Here is a 20,309-nt window from a genome sequence, read left to right as displayed (position 1 = left end):
GGCCAAGTAAATACTTAATTCTGCTTATCGGGGCTCGCTCCTGTATCCACCTCTCATGATTGTTTCTCTTTGTTTTGTAGCTAAAAAAAAATCTTGCAGATTATTTCCGTCGCTGCGGCGGGTATTGATCGCTTTGTGTATTCCTCTTTTTTTCCTGCAACTCACGATCAAGTTTAAAAAGAACTCAATGCAGGAGCCACGTGGGGGGGAGTTTTGATACTCGAACAATGCTGTTCGAGTATTCAGTTCATATTGCAAATTTAAGTTGCACTTTGGTGCCAATGCGTAAAATCGACCTTTACCCCGTCTGATAATTACTGCAAGCGTAGCATTAGTAGATGTTACGGAGGTGTGTGCTTTGCACGTTAGATGGCTGCAGGGTTAGATTTTAAACAGTCAACTCAGGACCAAAGTGCTGTTTGTCCTTTGGCTAACGATTTACACCCACCAGTCCACTCTATGCGCGGACTCAGCTCTGCAAAGTGAGGCTCCGCGCAGACGCAAAGTGCTCCTTAACTACAAGCCACGTCGCCTCTACGTGTAACCTCATTTTTCAAAGTCTTAGTCTTCAATAACACCTCTTATCAGTCCTACTGATTTCTAATAGCTGCTGTTGTGAATAAACACTATGAAAGAGGGAATAACATTTACATCCATTTAAGCATGCGAGAAGCAAGAAGAGGCCCAATATCTACTCTGAGAGATTTCTTTGCAAAAGCTTTATACGTCGTGTGCTGATAATTATTTAATTATGTTATTGCTCCCAACAGATCAGCTATAGGGAATTATTAAGAAATAAATTAGGAATGCCAGATTGTGGATGGTGTTTATTCTACTCCAGCTGTAAACTTTTTTTCTTATTTTGGTTTCTTGTTTAATTCCATCAGAAAACAGAATCTAGTATTAATAAAATTAAACAGTTGGGATGATGTTGCTTGGTGTAGCGTTTTTCCTTTTAACTCTGTAACTATAGCTACGGGGTCTGTGCAATGTAAAAGTGACCAGTTATCCTGGGACCTCCTGGATCTCCAGCAAAGTCTTCATGGTGCTGACGCACTGAAATAATGTTAAAGTGGTGTTCTTGGAAATGTTCAGATTATAAGTTCAGGTTATACAACTTCAGCTGCAACTGATAACTGTTTTCTTTACTGACCTACTTGTTAAGCATAATTATTTGTTCTCAAATGTTCCAAAAATGTTGAAGATAATTTGTTTACAGCAAACTAAAACCATTGGAAGAACTACAGTGAAGCATGTATTTAGTTCTTTTCCTTTATAAGTGAGAAGTTATTGTTGGTTATTTTCTACTAATAATACATTGACAATTTATACAAATACATAATAGCATGAGTAAATATGTTTGGCTTGGAGTTCACATTCTGAGGTCAAGGTTAGGGTTATATAATTTGCAACGGTGCAGGACACCGGTGTCCTTTTGTACTGTAGTGTACTCTGTTGGCTTACCAGTCTGGCAAAGATTTTCCATTTTTAGCATCATTTGTAGCCAGGTCAGATTGGCTCTCTTATGCTAACTCAGCCCAATCATGCAACTGTTGCATGCTGTGTGGACCCAGTCCAGATGGTGTGAGTGGGAGGAGAGATAGATGAGGGGGCAGCAGAGGGGCGAAAGAAAGATGAATGAAAGAGACATGAACAGGCTTGTTCAGGTGACACAAGACCAGTCAATAACATTAGCGCTGTAAAGGACAAAGACAGAGGAATTGGATTGAGAAATTGGGAGAAAATAAATTACACAACAAAATCCAAGAGAACCTAAAACAAAAGTAGACTGGAGAAAGAATCGGACAGTGAAACAGTAGGTTTGGATCTATAATGGAAGGGTTGCTCAACATGGGTAAGCACATTCATATATTCTCATACAGGTTTAGCTTGATTTTATTTATTTTAATGAAAATGTATTGAATGTTTTACACTTGTAGCTATTTTATTAGGAACACTTGCTCAACTTCTCACTTTTGCACTGCAATAATCAAATCAGCCAACCACATGACAACAATTTAGTACATTTAGAAACACATTAACTTATTAATCTTGGGGGGAGAAAAGCTTAAGGGTAACTCCTAATTGCTGAAACCGGGGATCTTTAGATCTTCCATCTAACGCTTTTCCAACTGAGCTATTTCAGCAGATAGAGATAAATTTAGACAAGATCAAGTTGGCCTGCTGAAGTTCTTTTTTTTTCTTCTTTTTTTTTTGCCTGTCCCGTTTGGTTCTTTTGCCATCAGAATTATTGTCTAAAGGCGAAGAAAGATGCCCAACGGATTTACTTTACCAAATTGACCATCCCAGCCTTGCCGTAATGGTCTATTTGATTCACCTTTTATTGTTTATTTTATTTATTTTTTATTTTCACTTGCTAGATACGGGACAGACTTGAATGAGGAAAAGAAAAGTGAGAAAGGAAGAGGGGGAAAAAACAGCGGAGAAGAGGGACGAGGATAAAGGGCAAAAAAACAAAAAACAACTAAATAAGCAGACAAAAAAAATACATATATCAATCACCTGGATCACCTGTTGAGAAAGAAAAAAGAAAACAAGCAGAAGAAAATGAGAGCAATACAATAAACAACATCACGATGATCTATGGGAATATAACAGTAAATACTAAATATTAAACATTATTGTGAAGCACGTAATATCGACAGCACACAGTGTGCTTTAAGGTAGGAGCCAAAAAGGGTGTAGTTTGTGTGTGTGAGCACCCGTGTGTACACCTGTTAGCATGGACGCGCTTGTATTTAAAAGGTTCCTTCATGTAATGATCTGCTAGAGTGTGTGGGGAGCCACAGCCCCGCCCACCAGAGCATGAAGCAGGTATGGAGGAGATCAAGACTCCAGACATCCAGAGGCCCTCAGAACACAAGAGACCAAGGAAGACTAACAGAGAGGCAGCTGCGCCACTGTCCCAGAAAGAGCTGAGGAGAGTCCCAGATGAGGGGTCGCTCAGCAGCCGTGGAGCAGAAGCCAGGGGGGGGGGGTTTGCAGTGACGCGCCCGTGAGCTCCGCCGGCAGCCAGCTGTGACTGAGTGACCGAGCCCCAGGCCGAGAGGCCGAGGGCACCCCACCCCAAAGTGGCCCGAGCGAGCCCCAGGCTCCAGGCCCCAATAAGCAGCCACCAAGGAGTGAGGCCTGCTGAAGTTCAACCTCAGCATCAGAATGGAGAAGAGAGCCTTGAAAGTGGTATCTTGAAGTGGCAGAAGACCACACTGAGAGCCACTCCTGTCAGCAAAGAACAGGAAACCGATGCTACAGTTCACACTGACTCACCAAAATTGGCCTGTAGAAGATTGGAAACAAACATTGCAATCAGTCTTTTTGATGTGATGAGTCTCTCTCCTCTGACGCTCTTCTGCTTCAATATTCAGATGTTAATGTCAGATTTGGCAATAACAGCGTGAAAACATGGGTCCATCCTGCCTTGTAGCAATGGTTCAGACTGCTGTTGGTATAACGGTGTGGGGATATTTTCTTGCACACTTCGGGCTTCTTAGTACCAGCTGAGCATTGTTTAAACACCACAGCCTACCTAGCCACAAAGCTGAAGTTGTCTCAAATCGGTTTTTTGAACATGACAAGGACTTCAGTGTGCTCCAAGTGCTTTCATAGTCACCAGATCTCAATCCAATAGAGCACCTTTGAGCTGAGGCAGATGAGGACAAATCTGCAACATTGGAATGTTCCCAGTACCTTTGTCAGTGCATGCGATGTCCAACTTGGTACTAGCACTATGGATTAGTGTTTAATATGAACTGGCAAGACATGTTGCGTGTGATTGATAACCTGTATCTTGATGGAAAAATACTAAATAATCCCTTTTTTGTAATATCATTGATTGTGCAGTGTCACGTTTTTGCATTATGTCCTTTTTCACTTGCATAACAGTCAGATGTCAAATGCCTTTGAACTTCAGTGCAGCCGCAGTTGGATAAATAGCTGCACTCTTACCGTGGGTTCACTGATCGATTGCACAAACACTCCGAAAATGTGACCAAGTGCAGCTCATTCCTGGTATACTGGGGTTACACCCATAACTGGTTTTAATCAGTCATGAAGCCTCAGTGTTGACTGATACTTTTCAAGTTTAGTGTCTTTGACCTAATGTCTATTTATAGTCAGCCTTCCAGTAACAGGTGCCTGCGTGTGTGTACATTTGTCTGGATGTTTGCAGGTGGATGTATTGCATGTGTGTGTTTCCATGTGTACTCTCTGGGACGTGTCTGGAGAGGATCTCAGTGGGACACGTAATGATGTGTGCAGCAGTGCGGCAGAACTGGGTCACAGGGAAGTGGAGAGGAGAGAAATAGAAAACGCAGACAGACACTGAATCTACAGGATAGACGAGTTTTGCAAGTTCACATTATTCTACAAAACCGCCATTCACTGGTTTTACCAGGGAATTTCCTTTGCAGAGTGCAAACTATGTCCTTGCATGTTTCTGTTTGTCCATTCACGGCGTAGTCCTTAAACTGATAACTGACGCATACTATTTAAAAAAACAGCAAACAACCTTTAGACAGTTGCAAAACAACCTTGTAAAATGTGGCTCTTCTGTGATGTGTGCACTGTTCTTTCTCTTGTCTTCTTTCCCGTCTTTGTCCTCACCTTTTCACACAAACCTTATGTCGGACTCACCTCTCATCCTCACGCTCTTTAGTCTCTGTGATGGCCGAAATTGCAAGCTCGACTGACTGTGACATCCTTTAAAATGGATTCCATTGTACTGGCACAAAGCTCTTAGTCAGGTACCACAATGCTCTGAATGAAAGAAATGGGCTCCATTCCCTGTATAATACTCTCAGTTGGCGCAGCCTATAAACTGTTTATAAAAGATGAAGGTAGCCACCCATGTGTTCAGAAAGTCCTGTTTTTAAGCCTTTAGTTTGGTGCTATGGCTTTTGCCTTGTTTTGTTTTGTTTGTTTTTTGTTGGTTAGCAAGGTCCAGCGTATAAGTGTCACACAATTGAAAGTCAATATTTGGTATGACCTTCTTTATTCTTCAACACAGCCTGAGCTACCCTAGGCAACCTTTCTTGTAATTTCTTTAAGTAGTAACGAAATAATTCTTCAGGCTTCTTGAAGGACCTTCAAAGCTCTTCTTTGGATGTTGGCTGCTTTTTGTTCTGCTGTCTGTCAGAATGACCCCTCACTGCTTTGATAATTTTGCCGTCGGAACTCTGGGCGATCCACTGTGTGTTCTTCTATTTTTAGCACTGGTATCTCATACCATAAAGTATAAAATATCCAGTTAAATCTGAATAATAAAATTTAAACATTCACCCAATTGCTGCCCACGAATAAGGGTTTAAAACCTTGCTCTTATGAAAGTTATACTTCTGCTATCATTTTTTCAGAGCTCTCTCATAGGGTTCAATTCAAAATTCTTTCAGCACCATCTCTCTCTCTCTGCTGCAACCCATGACCTAACATGACTAACTAGCTGTGACCATGGATACCACAGTCTGTCTTGTACCAATCTAACATGGTCCATCACAGTTAACTGAGCCACAGTATTGCAGACTTCCCAGTTTAACCTGCACTTAATGTCCTGCATCACCTCTGAAAAACATGGAATGATTATCATGTATTTGTTGTCATAGATCTTACTCTATATGAAATAACCAGGCGAATTCAGCAGATCCTCTGCTTGGTTAAAAAAAAATTCTAACAAGAGCGGGGATACTGCATGTAAGCTGGAAGTTTCCACTCACTTGCTGAGCAGTCTTTACCTTTGAAAATAATCTCTTGTCTTCCCATCCTGTCCTTTCTTTCTAATAGCTCTCTTCATCTTTCTAATTTGCCTACTTTAAAAATTCATCCATTTATGCTTGCTTCCCTTACTGTGGCCACGTTATAAACTACATGCATGGATTCATGACAGAGATGAGAAGGCGGTGTGCAGGTGGCCCCATTTAGTAATTTAACTGTCTCTGAGGGATGAGCTGAAGCTCGACAGTAGTTTGCATTAAACTGCCAATCAGATTTAATTGCTCACTGGATCGAAGGTGTCAGAACGCAGTTCAGGATGGCCCCAGCCCACTTTAAGTGGGAAATGGAGATTGATGTGCTTTTGTAGCCAGATTCAAGCGGCTCTTTTATGAGCTGCAGGATTAGACACTTGAGCTTTGAGTTCATTGTTCAGCCCTCGAGGTTGATGCTCAGTGATGCCATAGAGACTGGTGGCTGTGGAGTCACTGGGATAAGGTGCTGAAAGGCTTTACCTACTGGTATTTTCCCAGTGTGAGTAGCACATGGCTCAAACTGCGTAGATTATTGGTATATGGACTGCTACTTATATAGAAACCTTCTACTTAGTCTGAGCACTTATTACCAGTCTCATTCACCCAGTCACACATACATTCACACAGCATCTTTTACTTTGTACTTTTATCTAACATTCACACACACACATAAGCCTAGATTGGGGGAAACTCGAGGTTCAGTAGCTTGCTTAAGGATACTTCCACATATAGACTGTGAAAGCTGGGGATCGATCAACCGACCTTCCGATTGGTAGACGACCCACCACAAACAATTAAAAAGTAATTCACTAGCTGGGACAACATCCTACTTACATATAGGTTGAACAGCATATCTAGTAGATAATGGCAGATGGCTTGAGCATGAATTGAGGCTGTGGTTTGGGAAAGGCTTGAGAGGGGGCTGGGGTTGGCTCCAGATACGCTGATATCTACAAAATCAGAGCTTTCTTTTAAAATTGATATAATCGAGATGTTATAGCATCAACAGATCAAATGAAAGGTTGCACTCATCATTATGAAACTGTAGACTTATGAGCCAAGTTCTCTGGTTTACCTCAGATCTATAAAGGACTGCTTTAGATTTTCAGCTGGTTGAATTGATTTTAATGCCCATAACTTTACTGGTCTGGTTCGCTCTCTTGACTCTTGCAGTTTCATTTCTAGCAGCAGCAGCTGTCAGACTGACAGATACTTCAAAAGCAGAGCTTAAGTAAGAGTAAACATTGAACATTTCATCAAATGTACGGGGGTGCACAAGAATGCTGATGTTTGCCATAACAGCTTTATAGTTCAACCGATTACCATTACGGTGGTGACAGTCGTTATTGCTGGTATGTGGTTTTTGCTCATCCATCCACTCCTTTGTCTTTTGCTTCTGGAGGATTTGTTTTTATTGTGCTTCACAAGCTGACAGAGCGGGTAACAACAGAAATGCAACCTTGGCTCCTTTCAGTCCCAGTGACTGTAAATACTGTATCCAATAGAGAGACTGTGTGTGTGTGTGTGTGTGTGTGTGTGTGTGTGTGTCTGTCTGTCTGTCTGTCTGTCTGTCTGTCTATCTCTTCCTTTCTGGTCCATGAAAAACAACCAGCCTTAAATTAAACGGTTGCTTCCAGCTTCAAATGTCAGCATAAAAACCTTTATGTTGCCTCCATATTATCAGTCGTCGTCTCTGTTTTCAAATGCCACTTTTCTGCTTGTAAAGTATAGCGTATCAGCAGAGCAGCTGTGTATAGTTTTCGCAGTAGTGACTCATAAGTCGGCTGAATATACCAGCATCTAAACCTTTGTGACCCCTGCTGGTGGCAGTTAATGTCAGGTCTGTATGTGTTGTGTTTTATCTCTTAATGTTAGCATATTCTGTGTTGTTCCTTTTTGCTATTGAAACTGAAATTGTGCGCTTCGTTCGGTCGGAAGTGTTCGGTTCATTTGGTTTTCACAGGTGCAGTTGGCAGTAGAGCTTCATGACTCAACTTCATCCCACTGACAGCGTTTCTCTGTCATTATAGCTCGCATCAGGCGCTACTCCGATGTGATGACACTGCCGGACTCTTTCATCCAACGCCAGCAGCTTGACGCCAGTATGGCTGACACCTTCCTGGAGCATCTCTGTCTCCTGGACATCAACCAGGAGCCAATCACAGCGCGCAACACCAGCATAATCTGCACCATCGGTGAGTGTGACAGACAGTGAGTCTCAGTTTCAAGTTTGTTGTCTGACAACTGTTATGTGTCATCGTTGGCTCCGTGTCAGAAAGCCAGCGTCTGGAGGGGGTGGGTGGTCTTTAGCTTGTTGGCAAGGCTTTTTGGCTGATGTAGTTTGAAGCTTTTGCTGTCCAGAAAAAGATGAAAAACAATTAGAAGGAAATACACTATACAAACGGCTCCTAAGTCATCTGGCTCTGGCTCTGGCTTTCCAGATGATGTTTTGATTCCTCGCGAGGACATGGGTTTGTTTATCACTCCCTGAAGGGTTTTCATTAAAGGGATAAAGTAACAGGCAAGCAAACAGTTCATTTTAATGTCTGCCTGTAGCTAACAAAAATTTCTATCATTAACAAATTATACCATGAATAAGGCTATTAATAAAATATCAGGAAATACACAAAAAATAGCCAAAATGTAATTTTATTGTGGCTGTTTAAAACCTAAAGATCCTTTTATGGAAAACAAATAAAATTCTGTTTTTGGGGCCTACATCAAATGAATGAACATTTGATTATTGAAACTGCTTTTCTTTTATTCACTCTCTTTTTTCCTTTCAGGTCCGGCATCTCGATCGATCCCCAAACTTCAGGAGATGGTCAAGGCTGGAATGAATATCGCTCGTCTTAACTTCTCTCATGGATCACATGAAGTACGTACGGCACACATGCTGATCAGCCACAACATTAAAACCGCCTGGTTAATGTTGCCTGTTTATTCACGACACCAAAACACCTTTGACCAATCAGGGGCGTAAAGAAAGAACATCTGGAGGTGTTTTGTGGTATCTGCCACCCACTGTGGAGTGGCTGTGGCTCAGGAGGTAGAACAGATCATCTACTAATCAGAAGGTTGGTGGTTTGATCCCTGGCTACATGCCGAATATCCTACAGCAAGATACTAACCTCAACTTGCTGCTTTAGCATCTATCAGACTGTAATCTGGGGAGTTGGAAGACCTTGCAGTCTTTGTTTCTTGTGTTCCCTGAGCTGCTCCTGTGCAGTTGGGATGTGTGGATGGGAGTGGGTACATCCATGGCTTGTGATGAAGTAACAGCCACATAAATGCCAGCACCCATCACAGATAACAGATGATGATCCATGTGAATCATTTCACTGGCTATTGGTTTTAATGTTGTGGCGCATTTGTGTTCACACGCCTCGGTTCTCCACTCAGCCAGGTATTGATTCCCTGTCTGTGTCTTTCAGTATCACGGTGAAACCATCAAGAACATCAGAGAGGCGGTGGAGACGATAACCTCTGACCCGTTGTACTATCGACCGGTTGCCATCGCTTTGGATACGAAGGGCCCAGAGATCCGCACCGGATTAGTTAAAGGGGTGAGCATGCTTTGCTTCATCTATCAAACAGTCTAAACCTAATCAAACAGTCACATGCAGTCAGGTGTAAGAGGTGCAGAAAATAAGCCCATTCCTTGGTGCAGCACATCATTTGTTACAGGTTGCTACTTTTCCTGGAAAAACAACAGCTGTAGGCGTGTGCTCATCTGCCTTTTCATCATCATCTTATTGTGTTGTTGGTCGTGTTGCTGTTGCCTGCTGTCTGCTTTGCTGAACAAATAACTCCAGGCTGCAGGAAACCTCCTTGTGTGTTGATTAGCTTCAGAAATACTCTGCATGGCATTTGATCTGAGTCTGGGTAGACTAATTGAAAGGTGCACTTGAGTTACTAAACACATGCTAAATATAACTCTATTTTTACTAAACATTTATATTTTTAACAGACAAGATATTTACAGCATACAAAATTATATATGTAGGTGAATATATGTAATGGCAACCAATCAATCAACCAATAAATCAGTCAATCATTATTATATATAATAATGACTACCCACGTTGTATGTTAGCTGGGATATCCTTCAGTGCTCCTGCAAACCTACCTGGATAAGTGGTTAAGAAGATGGTGGATGCTATATTTGGCCATTTATAGCAGGCGTGGACATCAACAACATGTTAAAACATTCAACACATGTTAGGAATTATTCATTGAGATGTATACTTTTGACTGCTTGTTTTTTGTAGAAATGTGCAAAATATTTTTGGATTATTCTGTTAATTTTTAAACTTATGCTATGTTTGAATCCCATTCTTGTCTTTTTGACATAACATCTTCTTTTGGCTACTCCCTACTCCCATCTGCATCCATCTCACCGTATCCCTACTGTCCTCCTCTGTCATATCGGCCACCTGCACGTCCTCCTTCTCTACATCCATGAACCTTTTATGTGTTCTTCCTGTTTTCACCTTCCTGAGCACAAGATATTCAAAATCCTTCACCCAGTATTTCTACTATCCTTCCTCTGCAATTTTCCAAAATATCTCAGACTTGTCTCTCTAACTTTGTCTCCAAACTGCTCGATCTGAGCTGTCCCTCCGATGTACTCATTTCTAATTCTGTCCGTCGTTGTCTTACATCAAGTGTGCTGCCTTCTCAAATATTTGGAAATATAATTGTTACGTCATCAGTAAATACCAAATGCTTTGCACAAAGCAGCCAGTGTGTTCCTTTTAAAGTTTCATGCCTGTACAGTACAAAGTCTCTTGTGTTTTCATCATTGCTGCCACTCAAACCCTCTCAGATAAGGTACTAGAACTACTCATTATAAACACTACAAAACACACCGGCGTTTTGTAACACAGCACGCCTTTTAATCAACCAGTCACGGATTTCATCACGGTTCAAACGCAGTCAGTTTTTTTGATTTTCTGCAGCAGCACTCAGAGATCTTGTGTCTAAGAAAATTCAGTTGCTGGAAATGACAATACTACTGTATGTTTGCTTACAACAAGAGCAGTAATTGGAGGTTTTTGTGTTTCGTATCTGTTTCGACAGAAAGTGGAAGAAGAGGTGGAGCTGGTGAAGGGCAACAATGTGCGCGTGGTGACAGCAGAGAGTGACAAAGACAAGACAGATGGAAAGATAATCTGGGTGGACTATCCCAACCTGCCCAAAGTTCTCAAGAAGGATGGAAAGATCTACATTGATGATGGCCTCATTGGACTCCGAGTATTAGATATAGGTAATGTGCATTACACAGACTTTAGCAAACCTACATAAAACATGTCTGTCTTATTGCCGTTGTAGAAACATCTGCAGTGACAGCTGTGTCCAGAGGCACTGTGTTTTCAATTTGTCTCTCTGTCACTCGAACACATTTATTTCTTTAAATTTGGCAACAGTCCCTGGGACGCTTGAGGACACGCTTGGACATAAAGCCAGAATTCGTACGCTGATAATGAATTTCATGCAAATGTGTAATTAGAATAAAATGATGATCTTATTTTATATTCAAAAGGTGAAAGACCATCTATGTGACACCCTAAAACCATTCAGATATGCATTACAAGCTATTATTCAACTAAGAAACAGAGAAGGAGTTCAGATTCTGAATTGGTGATTATTTGCTCACCATAAATTCCTTCAAAACCTTGTCTGTTTTTTTTTTAAATGCGCAAGAGAAACTATGGTGTGAAGGGACACAGTATGTGTGGTCGTAATTTGATAAAAATATAAAAATTGTCAGAAAAATTTGCCAATTTATGGATCCGTCCCTGCTGTTGCCAAGGACAAGACAGAAGAGCAGCTCAAATATTTATTTAGCAAGAGAGATGGAAAAGTTCCATTCAGATATTATGTAAATAATACGTTATAATATATTTGACTACCTTTTTTGGGATCTGATCCCCCTACTCACAGCCCACAATTTTTCTCCACCATCAACTATAAATTTGGATCCAAATCAAATTTTACCAAAATAAAGGTCAACAAAACAGTATCAACACAGTCTTGTGTGTTTATCTCCCTCTGCTCTTCCTGGGCCTGTTTGGATTTTCACCTTTATCCTCCCACGGTCCAAAGGCTTTCTTTGTCTTCAATTATGTGAACATTTGCCATTTTCTATCTGCGAGGTGGTTTTTCAGTTTTATGTGCATTCTTCTATAGCTCATTCTCATATATCTCATGCACTGAGTGCAACTTTTCAGGCCAGTGTACTGATACAAACATGTCCACAGGCCTATAAACCTTCATCCCTGCATGCACGTATAACTTTAAATCTTTCTATGGATTCTTGAGTTCCATTATTATATATTACTTCTAATGTATTTTCCTTATTATCCAACAATTGTGCAATTTCCCATGCTCTGATTTTTGGTTGTATTATTGAATGTTTTTATAGTATCAATGCACCACTCCTTTGTGAGTCCCTGCATCTCCAACATTTTTCTTGTCAGGTTCGGACTGGGTGGACACGGTGGTGGAATCAGGCGGGATGCTCTGCAGTCGTAAAGGCGTAAACCTTCCCGGCTGCGACCTAATCGGCATGCAGTCGGTCAGCCCGCGGGACGAGGCTGACCTGAGGTTCGGCGTGGCTCAGGGTGTCGATATGGTGTTCGCCAGCTTCATCCGTTCAGCCCAGGATGTCAAGGATGTGCGTCGCGCTCTTGGGGCGCATGGTCGAGATATTAAAGTGATCAGCAAGGTGGAAAGCCGGCAAGGAGTTCAAAAGTGAGTCCTGGAAAAATCCAATTTCCAATTAATGCCATTTCTGCAGAGTTATTTTTAGCCAAACAGGCACTAACGGCATGAGTCTTCCACAACGAGACTTTGACAGGTCTTTTAAATCCACCGCTGATGTGATCTGTCGCTCCTGTGGACAGCCAGCTGTCAGTGAAGGAGAAACATATGTCAACTTTAGATTTTACACATCTATGATAAGCGGTCTCTGTGGCTGTCCATGTGAGTTATTGCAGCCAATTAATATACCTGACATAATTTATTTCCCTGCCTTCTTACCTCCATTACTTATCTCATGCTTTGTCCTGCTGCTCCCCGGCTGCTGACAGTGTTTAACTGCAGTTTTAATAGAAAGACATTAGATAATAAAGATGAATTCTTAACAGTAGTTAAGCTGTTTGTGAATATTTGGTGTTAAACGTCCTGTTTGGATGTCCTGCAGCTGTGTTTTTCCCTTTTAAATCTACATCAGCATCACAGCTTCCTGCTTTTCCTTTCAGTCTCTTTGTTCTTTGCTCATATAGGAGTTTGGATTTCATCCAGATCATTTAGGATTTAAATCAAAATTTTACGCTATCCTCGATATCTTTTGAAGATCTAAAAGCAGCGTGACAAAAAAAAAAATCTGAATTGGAAGACCTAGTTTTTAGATAACGTGTAGAATCTTCCTTATTCCTCCTTTTGTGCTCTTTTTCCAACTCTCTCTTCTTGAGCCCAAACACTCACTCCTTCCTCTAATCTGTCTGTCAGTTTTGAGGAAATCCTGGCTGAGAGCGATGGCGTGATGGTTGCCAGAGGCGACCTGGGGATCGAGATCCCTGCGGAAAAAGTCTTCATTGCCCAGAAGATGATGATTGGGAGATGCAACTCTGCTGGGAAGCCTGTCATCTGTGCCACACAGGTCAGAGATGAACACACACACACACACACACACACACACACACACACACACACACAGAGAGAGAGAGAGAAAAAATCACAGAAAAAGAAGAAATATTGAGATTAAGACTTTTAACTGCAGTTTCAGCCAGCCGAATGTCAAACGGGTCCAACTACACATTAACCTTACACTCGTGCATAATGTCACTTGTCCAGTGAATTCATTTTCAGAGATGCACACATTCTCTCTCTTTCACACCCCTCTGCTTTTACACACATGCACACACACACACACATGCGTGCAACACTCCCGCAGCCATGTTGAGTCACAGTGCTGTACTTTGTTTATGCTACAGCTCTTGACTCAGAGTGACAGCGTTATAGCAGGTTTGCTACTCGAGACCTGAGCCCACAAACAACACCCACACACATGCACTAATCAGCATTAGTCGGAGCTTCTTAACTAAAAATGCAGTCTCACAGGCTATGCTGCAAGCTCATTTTCCAACTGTCTGCCTCGCTTATTGACTCATAACACTGAGTCTCCAGCATACCAATAACGATTTCTCTAACTCGCACTCGTCTGCCTCAGTCTAAATGATCTCTTATTACTCCTATCTCTTCCATCCACAAAGCCATTACCTCCTGTCTTCGTGCTCGCCCATATCACTTTGTCAAAATGAACAAAAATTGACATACAAAGACTCCGAGTGGCTTATTTTTGATGGACTCATTGGTGAAATCCATTTATAGTACCTTATAGAGACGTTTTGGTTATAGCTGAAATGTATTGTATGTGTGTCTTTGTGTGTTTTTGTGCATTTGCAGATGCTTGAGAGCATGGTGACCCACCGACGGCCAACTAGAGCAGAGGGCAGTGACGTTGCCAATGCCGTGCTGGATGGAGCTGACTGTGTAATGCTATCTGGAGAAACCGCCAAGGGACTGTTTCCTGTGGAGTCAGTTGCAATGATGCATTCGGTGTGTGTTTCTGTGTGCACATGGTGTCGTTCGGTTGCGTCTGACTTAGTGCCCTCTGATAATGCTCTAACCCTCTGTCTGTCCCTCTCCCTGTCTCTGTCGCTCTATCTCAGATCTGTAGGGAGGCAGAAGCAGCCATTTTCCACCAGCAGCTTTTTGAGGAGTTGCGCCGCCTCACTCCTCTCTCCTCTGACCCCACGGAGGTCACGGCGATCGGAGCAGTGGAGTCTTCGTTCAAATGCTGTGCCGGGGCGATTATAGTCCTCACGACCACTGGCAGGTGAGTATATCAGCTAACATTCATGATAAATGTGTCAGAACTAGCAGTGCTATATGCTATATCGTGACAGTTCACCTGACTGTCACGATATAGCATAAGACAAAGTTTTATTGTTGTTTGATGAGGGTTTCCTACCAAAAAAAACCAGTAAATCAGTCAGAACCGCTAAAGTCAAGAGAATCTTACGTTTGTTTCAGAAGAGCAGCAGCAAGAACCATCAACAGATATTACATTGATTAAGTCAGAAATGGCATGGAAGGAGAAGCTGTGGTAGAGGAGGGTTGCAAAGTAGCTTGCAGATGTAAAGAAGCTATGGTCATGTTTAGGGAACTTAAATAAGATGCTCTGTGTGAGGTCTGTGTGAAAGTTGCCTGACACTGAGATCAGCTGATCTACCGGGACTATAGCTGTGGCCTGTTAGTTTAATAGAAAGATGCTGGTAGGTGGAGTTTGCTGCCATGTTGTTCTCTCTCCAGTTCTGTTGCAGCGCTAAGCTAAGAGCTAGCATATTTAGCACAAGTAACTAAAAAGCCTGATTAGATTTGGAAAACTATCCATCCATTTTCTTCCGCTTATCTGGGGCCGGGTCGCGGGGGAAGCAGCCTAAGCAGAGAAGCCCAGACCTCCTTCTCCCCAGCCACCTCCTCCAGCTTATCCGGGGGAACACCAAGGCGTTCCCAGGCCAGCTGAGAGATATAATCTCTCCAGCGTGTCCTGGGTCTGCCCCGGGGCCTCCTCCCGGTGGGACATGCCCGGAAAACCTTGCCCAGAGGGCGCCCAGGGGGGCTTCCTTGTCAGATGCCCGAACCACCTCAACTGGCTCCTTTCGATGTGGAGGAGCAGTGGCTCTACTATGAGCCCCTCCCGAATGGCCGAACTTCACACCCTATCTCTAAGGGAGAGGCCAGCCACCCTTCGGAGGAAACCCATTTCCGCCGCTTGTATCCGCGATCTCGTTCTTTCGGTCACTACCCACAGCTCGTGGCCATAGGTGAGGGTAGGGGCATAGATTGACCGGTAAATTGAGAGCTTCGCTTTTACGCTCAGCTCTCTCTTCACCACAACAGACCGGTACAGCGTCCGCATCACTGCAGCCACTGCACCAATCCGTCTGTCGATCTCCCGCTCCCTTCTCCCATCACTCATGAACAAGACTTAAACTCATCCACTTGGGGCAGGGTCTCGTCCCTGACCCGGAGTGGGCACTTGGAAAACCATTTGAAAATAATTAACATAAATATATTATCATTGTTTGGGCGGCATGGTGGTGCTGTGGGTATCGCTGTTGCCTCATAGTAAAAAGGGGTTTGAATCCAGCCTGGACCTCCCTGTGCTTGCACACGTGTTAGTGATGTATGCAGGTGCGAATGTGTCTGTAATTTTTGTGAGGCCTGCAACAGACTGGAGATTTATCCAGGGTGTAGGAGATAGGCTCCGGCACTCCGGTGACCTTGGATTGGAAAATGGTAAATGGCCTGCATTTGTATAGCGCTTTTCTAGTCCATAGGACCCCAAAGCGCTTTACACTACATTCAGTCATCCACCCATTCACGCACACATTCACACACTGGCGATAGCAAGCTACATTGTAGCCACAGCTGCCCTGGGGTGCACTGACAGAGGCGAGGCTGCCGGACACAGGCGCCACCGGGCCCTCTGACCACCACCAGTAGGCAAACACGGGGTTAGTATCTTGCCCAAGGATATTTGGCATGCAGCCAGGATGCAGCCTGGGATCGAACCACCGACCTTCTGATTAGTGGCTGACCTGCTCTGCCACCTGAGCTACAGCCATCCAAGAGGAACTTGGATTAATAATTTCTGTATTCGTCCTTGTAGATGCTAGAAACAAGTTTATTTGTCCTTCTCCAAACAAACATATAACACAGGCTCTTTAAAGTTTGCAGCTTCTTTTATCCCAAAGGTCCAGGCTGAATATTGCAGTAATGTTTGCTGCTTGTGCATCTTCTGGGTTTTATGGGGCTTCATTGTACTGTTTTTGTGTATTTTGTACTTTATATAATATATGTGAGATTTCCCGTCTCACATATATTAAATGTGCACACAGGAGGACACACACGTACCTCCTGTTACCAAAATGTGCATAAAAATACACTAGAATGATCTCCAATTAGTTTAGCCATTATGTCTAAGTAAACATACAACCATAACATATCAGATATTAAAACTGTGAGATTTAATTCTGATTAGAAAATAGTTTATCTGTAATGTCTGCAATATATTTCAAAAGTGTAAGCACATAAGATTCTCACATTCATAGACAGCAGACAGTCTTAAAAGCAAAAGCTTCTATAAATGAGTGAAGAAACTAACAAATGGAGAGGTATCTGTTTAGTTGATATCCTACTGTGCTCTGGGTGTTAAGCTGATGAGTAAGTGCCGATTTTACTTTAAGATGTTGAGAGGAAGCGGTCTAAATGACCTTGAAAGCGGGATTAATAACGGATCATGGAAGACAGCAGCTTTAATCACAAAAAGCGAGTTATTATTATTATATTTGGAAGAAAAGAGTCCTGTATGACTTATGCCAAGGAGCAGTGATGCTGCTTTCATTTTTCCCTCAGTATGAAAGTGTTGTTCATGCGTGCCATCACTGATAATTTATTTTCCTTCCTTAACTTTGCACTTCTTCTCTGCAGGTCAGCTCATCTCCTGTCCAGGTACCGCCCTCGCTGTCCGATCATTGCCGTCACCAGGAGCCCACAGGTACAGTCTGTTCTATGAACCAAAAGAAATATTACTTTTGTGCTGACACCTGGTGCATTTGTCTTACCATGAAAACGTGGCTTAGATCAGTGGTTCCCAAACTTTTTTCGCTGGGCCCCCTTTTGTTTTACAGAAAAATATTTGCACCCCCCCCCCCCCCCCCCCCCTGCACGCACAAACACATCCTCCAACCACACACACCCATATTTTGCTCAATTGCGGTTTATTTCACACCTCAAACATTTAGTAAACAGTTAAGCAAATACAAGTAATCTGCAGGTAGTAAGAAAATAAACTACTAACTCTTTTACGCTACGTCTGCACCTACACGGGTATTTTTGAAAATGCAGCGGTTTCGTCCACACGTAAACGGCGTTTTGAATCGCCGAAAACGGAGATTTTTTAAAACTCATTTTTTGCGTTTACGTGTGGGCGAGGAATACAGAGTTCTTGCAACGTCAAAGGTATGTGCCTTTTTTCACGTCAGCTGTGCGCCAATGGCAGATAGTCAGATTAACTTTACTGTATAAAGAGCTAACATCTCCGAAATGTCAGGAGTAGTTAGTCATTACAACAAGTGTTTGTGAACTAAAAATCAAGAATGTGGGATACTGTTTGTCTGTGATTTGGAGAGCCCAGCGGTGCTCCCGACACAGGAAAGACCAATTCTGCAGGGGAGACCTACCTCGGCACTTGTGCAGGTGAAACCAAAGAGAAGATATCCTTCACCATATTTTCTAGTCTTTGGCTTAGAATGAAGTTGGTTTGGAAGCATATTCAGCGATGCTTCATCTCCTGCTTTGCGTTTGTGTGGGAGCCCCATGGTTGTTTTTTTTCCCCCTTTTCATGCCGCGCCCCCCCTGCAATGGCTCTGCGCCCCACCTAGGGGGCGGGCCCCACACTTTGGGAAGGTCTGGCTTAGATGATGATATCTCGCTGTTTTCAAAAGTGATTAGTGTGCGATGTCCACTTTTGCTGTCTGTCGTGGTAAATTGTGACAGTGTTGTCAGACTGGTATCACCAATCTGGAGTATTTCTTACCGACTGTATTTCTGTTTTATTGAACTTTCTTGTTCTAAGACCAGTGATCAAAGTGGGTTACACGGTCTTTAAAAAAAGAATCATGGTTTCCAATAATGTCAAAGCAATAATCAGGGTCAAATTTGATGGAGCACATGTGAATGCTCTGTAATAACCCCACACTATGGCTGGTCACTGAAATGAAGGCAGCTCCCCCTGACGTCCATTATTATGACGTCCACACTTTTTGATCAATCACAGGTCATCTTTTAGTATCAATAAAATTGTGGTGACAGAGTACAAAATTGGCATGTTTCATTTTTCTCAGTAATATTAATTAAAAGAAAAGAAAAATAAAAGGATACACAAAAAAATGAATATAACAATGACCATATTTTAAACAAAATTGCCTCATTCTGACATACTTTCATAGTCCTCTCTCTTCCTTCTTTAAATGTAAAAATAGGTCTCCATCTCCTGATAAATACGTCTTTCTGAAGTTATTTGTTCAATCAGACAGATTTCCAAATCCTATTCAACCACACGTGCGATGTTGGAGGCTCGGATTTCCACCATCTAATTATAATGCATTTAATTGCTCAACAGTAATCGTAACAGATATACCTGCAGGAATCTTATTTTGATGTATAGCTAACTTTAGAAAAGACCACAGTATGTCCAATATGAGCCTTCCGGGCTCCATATGTGTATTTTATTATTTTGTGTTTGATTTTGATAGTTTTTTTTCTTTGCTGTGTTGTTTTCTGTTTTACTTCCTGTCTGTATGATTGTTTTCTTCCTCTCTTGTTCCCAGTCTCCCAGTTAGCCTTCATTGTATATTTATACACTCCTCTTTGTCACATTGTCTGTTTGCATTCCTGTTTTTACTGGTAAATATATCGGGGGATCAACAGACTGACAGACTATAAAAATCAATAACCACCAAGCAACTTGCAGTTATTTTATAATGTACCTATTCTTTTTTTTTCTCTTTGTCAGGTCACCCGTCAGTCTCAGCTGTTACGAGGCGTGTTTCCTGCCCTCTTCCACCCTCTGCCCGCTCCTGTGTGGGCTGATGATGTGGACAACAGGGTCAACTTTGGCATGGAAATTGGTCAGTCTGTGCTCTGTTCAGCCCGCTTGCAGTTCTTATATAATATAAGCCATATTACTCACATGCCCTTATCTCTCCAACACCACAGGGAAAACAAGAGGGTTCTTCAAGTCCGGCGACATGGTGATTGTGATGACAGGCTGGATCCCAGGGTCTGGTCACACCAACATTATGAGGGCAGTGAATGTCCCGCAACAACATGACCTCACTGGACTCTAAATCTAACAGAGTTGCTGGAGGTTCATTAAGAGAGCCTTTAAAATCTTTTAATGCACCAAAAAGCCAAAGAACCACCCCTAAAATCGAAGCAATAACCTCTGTCGAAAGCAGCAGAAACACTCTACTTAAAATTTGAGGTTATTATGCGGAAACACCTGGTCTAATAACCGCTCATATGAATGTACCCATGACTCCCTTCAAATAAAACTTGACTTTAACTTTAATACGTTGTTCTCCAGTTCTTGTCAGGACACAGGCTTCTGTAATTGAACTGTCCTGCCTCCTGTTTTCATATTGAAAGTGAAAGTATTGTCTCTGTGGCTGCCATTGTTGAAGTACATTGGTGCTCTTTATAGAATTTGGAGATAAGACTTTCATTCCTACCCAGAGTCCCAAGCTTATCTCTGTGCAGCGGCAATTTTTTGGCTATTATGAGCAGCAGCCGATGATGCAGAGCTGACACCCCCTTTGTCAACTGAGATGACCCAGATGGCCACATCTGCATATTGCTCACCCAGAAAGTAATTATATCTGTTCCTGTGTGGGTCTTCCTCATGTCTCATAA

General features: G+C 42.4%; 1 protein-coding gene across 1 annotated transcript; it reads left to right on the top strand.

Moving 5' to 3' along the window:
- The first annotated feature begins 1,620 nt into the window (after positions 1 to 1,620).
- On the top strand, positions 1,621 to 19,962 carry pklr (pyruvate kinase L/R). The gene is made up of 12 exons (XM_086311658.1): positions 1,621 to 1,855; positions 7,790 to 7,954; positions 8,546 to 8,637; positions 9,194 to 9,325; positions 10,842 to 11,028; positions 12,242 to 12,515; positions 13,275 to 13,425; positions 14,232 to 14,384; positions 14,498 to 14,664; positions 17,325 to 17,391; positions 19,411 to 19,525; positions 19,614 to 19,962. Exons 1-12 carry the CDS (start codon positions 1,834 to 1,836, stop codon positions 19,742 to 19,744), a joined length of 1,656 nt encoding a protein of 551 aa, XP_086167784.1. The 5' UTR covers positions 1,621 to 1,833; the 3' UTR covers positions 19,745 to 19,962.
- The last annotated feature ends 347 nt before the right edge of the window (positions 19,963 to 20,309 follow it).

The sequence above is a fragment of the Aulonocara sp. 'chitande type north' Nkhata Bay genome, linkage group LG11 (assembly GCF_057382095.1).
Source record: "Aulonocara sp. 'chitande type north' Nkhata Bay isolate Kocher_YH1m ecotype deep benthic linkage group LG11, A_spYH_male_GT1.1, whole genome shotgun sequence".
Lineage (NCBI taxonomy): Eukaryota > Metazoa > Chordata > Actinopteri > Cichliformes > Cichlidae > Aulonocara > Aulonocara sp. 'chitande type north' Nkhata Bay.
The sequence above is the reverse complement of the archived record's forward strand: the minus strand, read 5'-3'. Positions and strand labels throughout refer to the sequence as shown.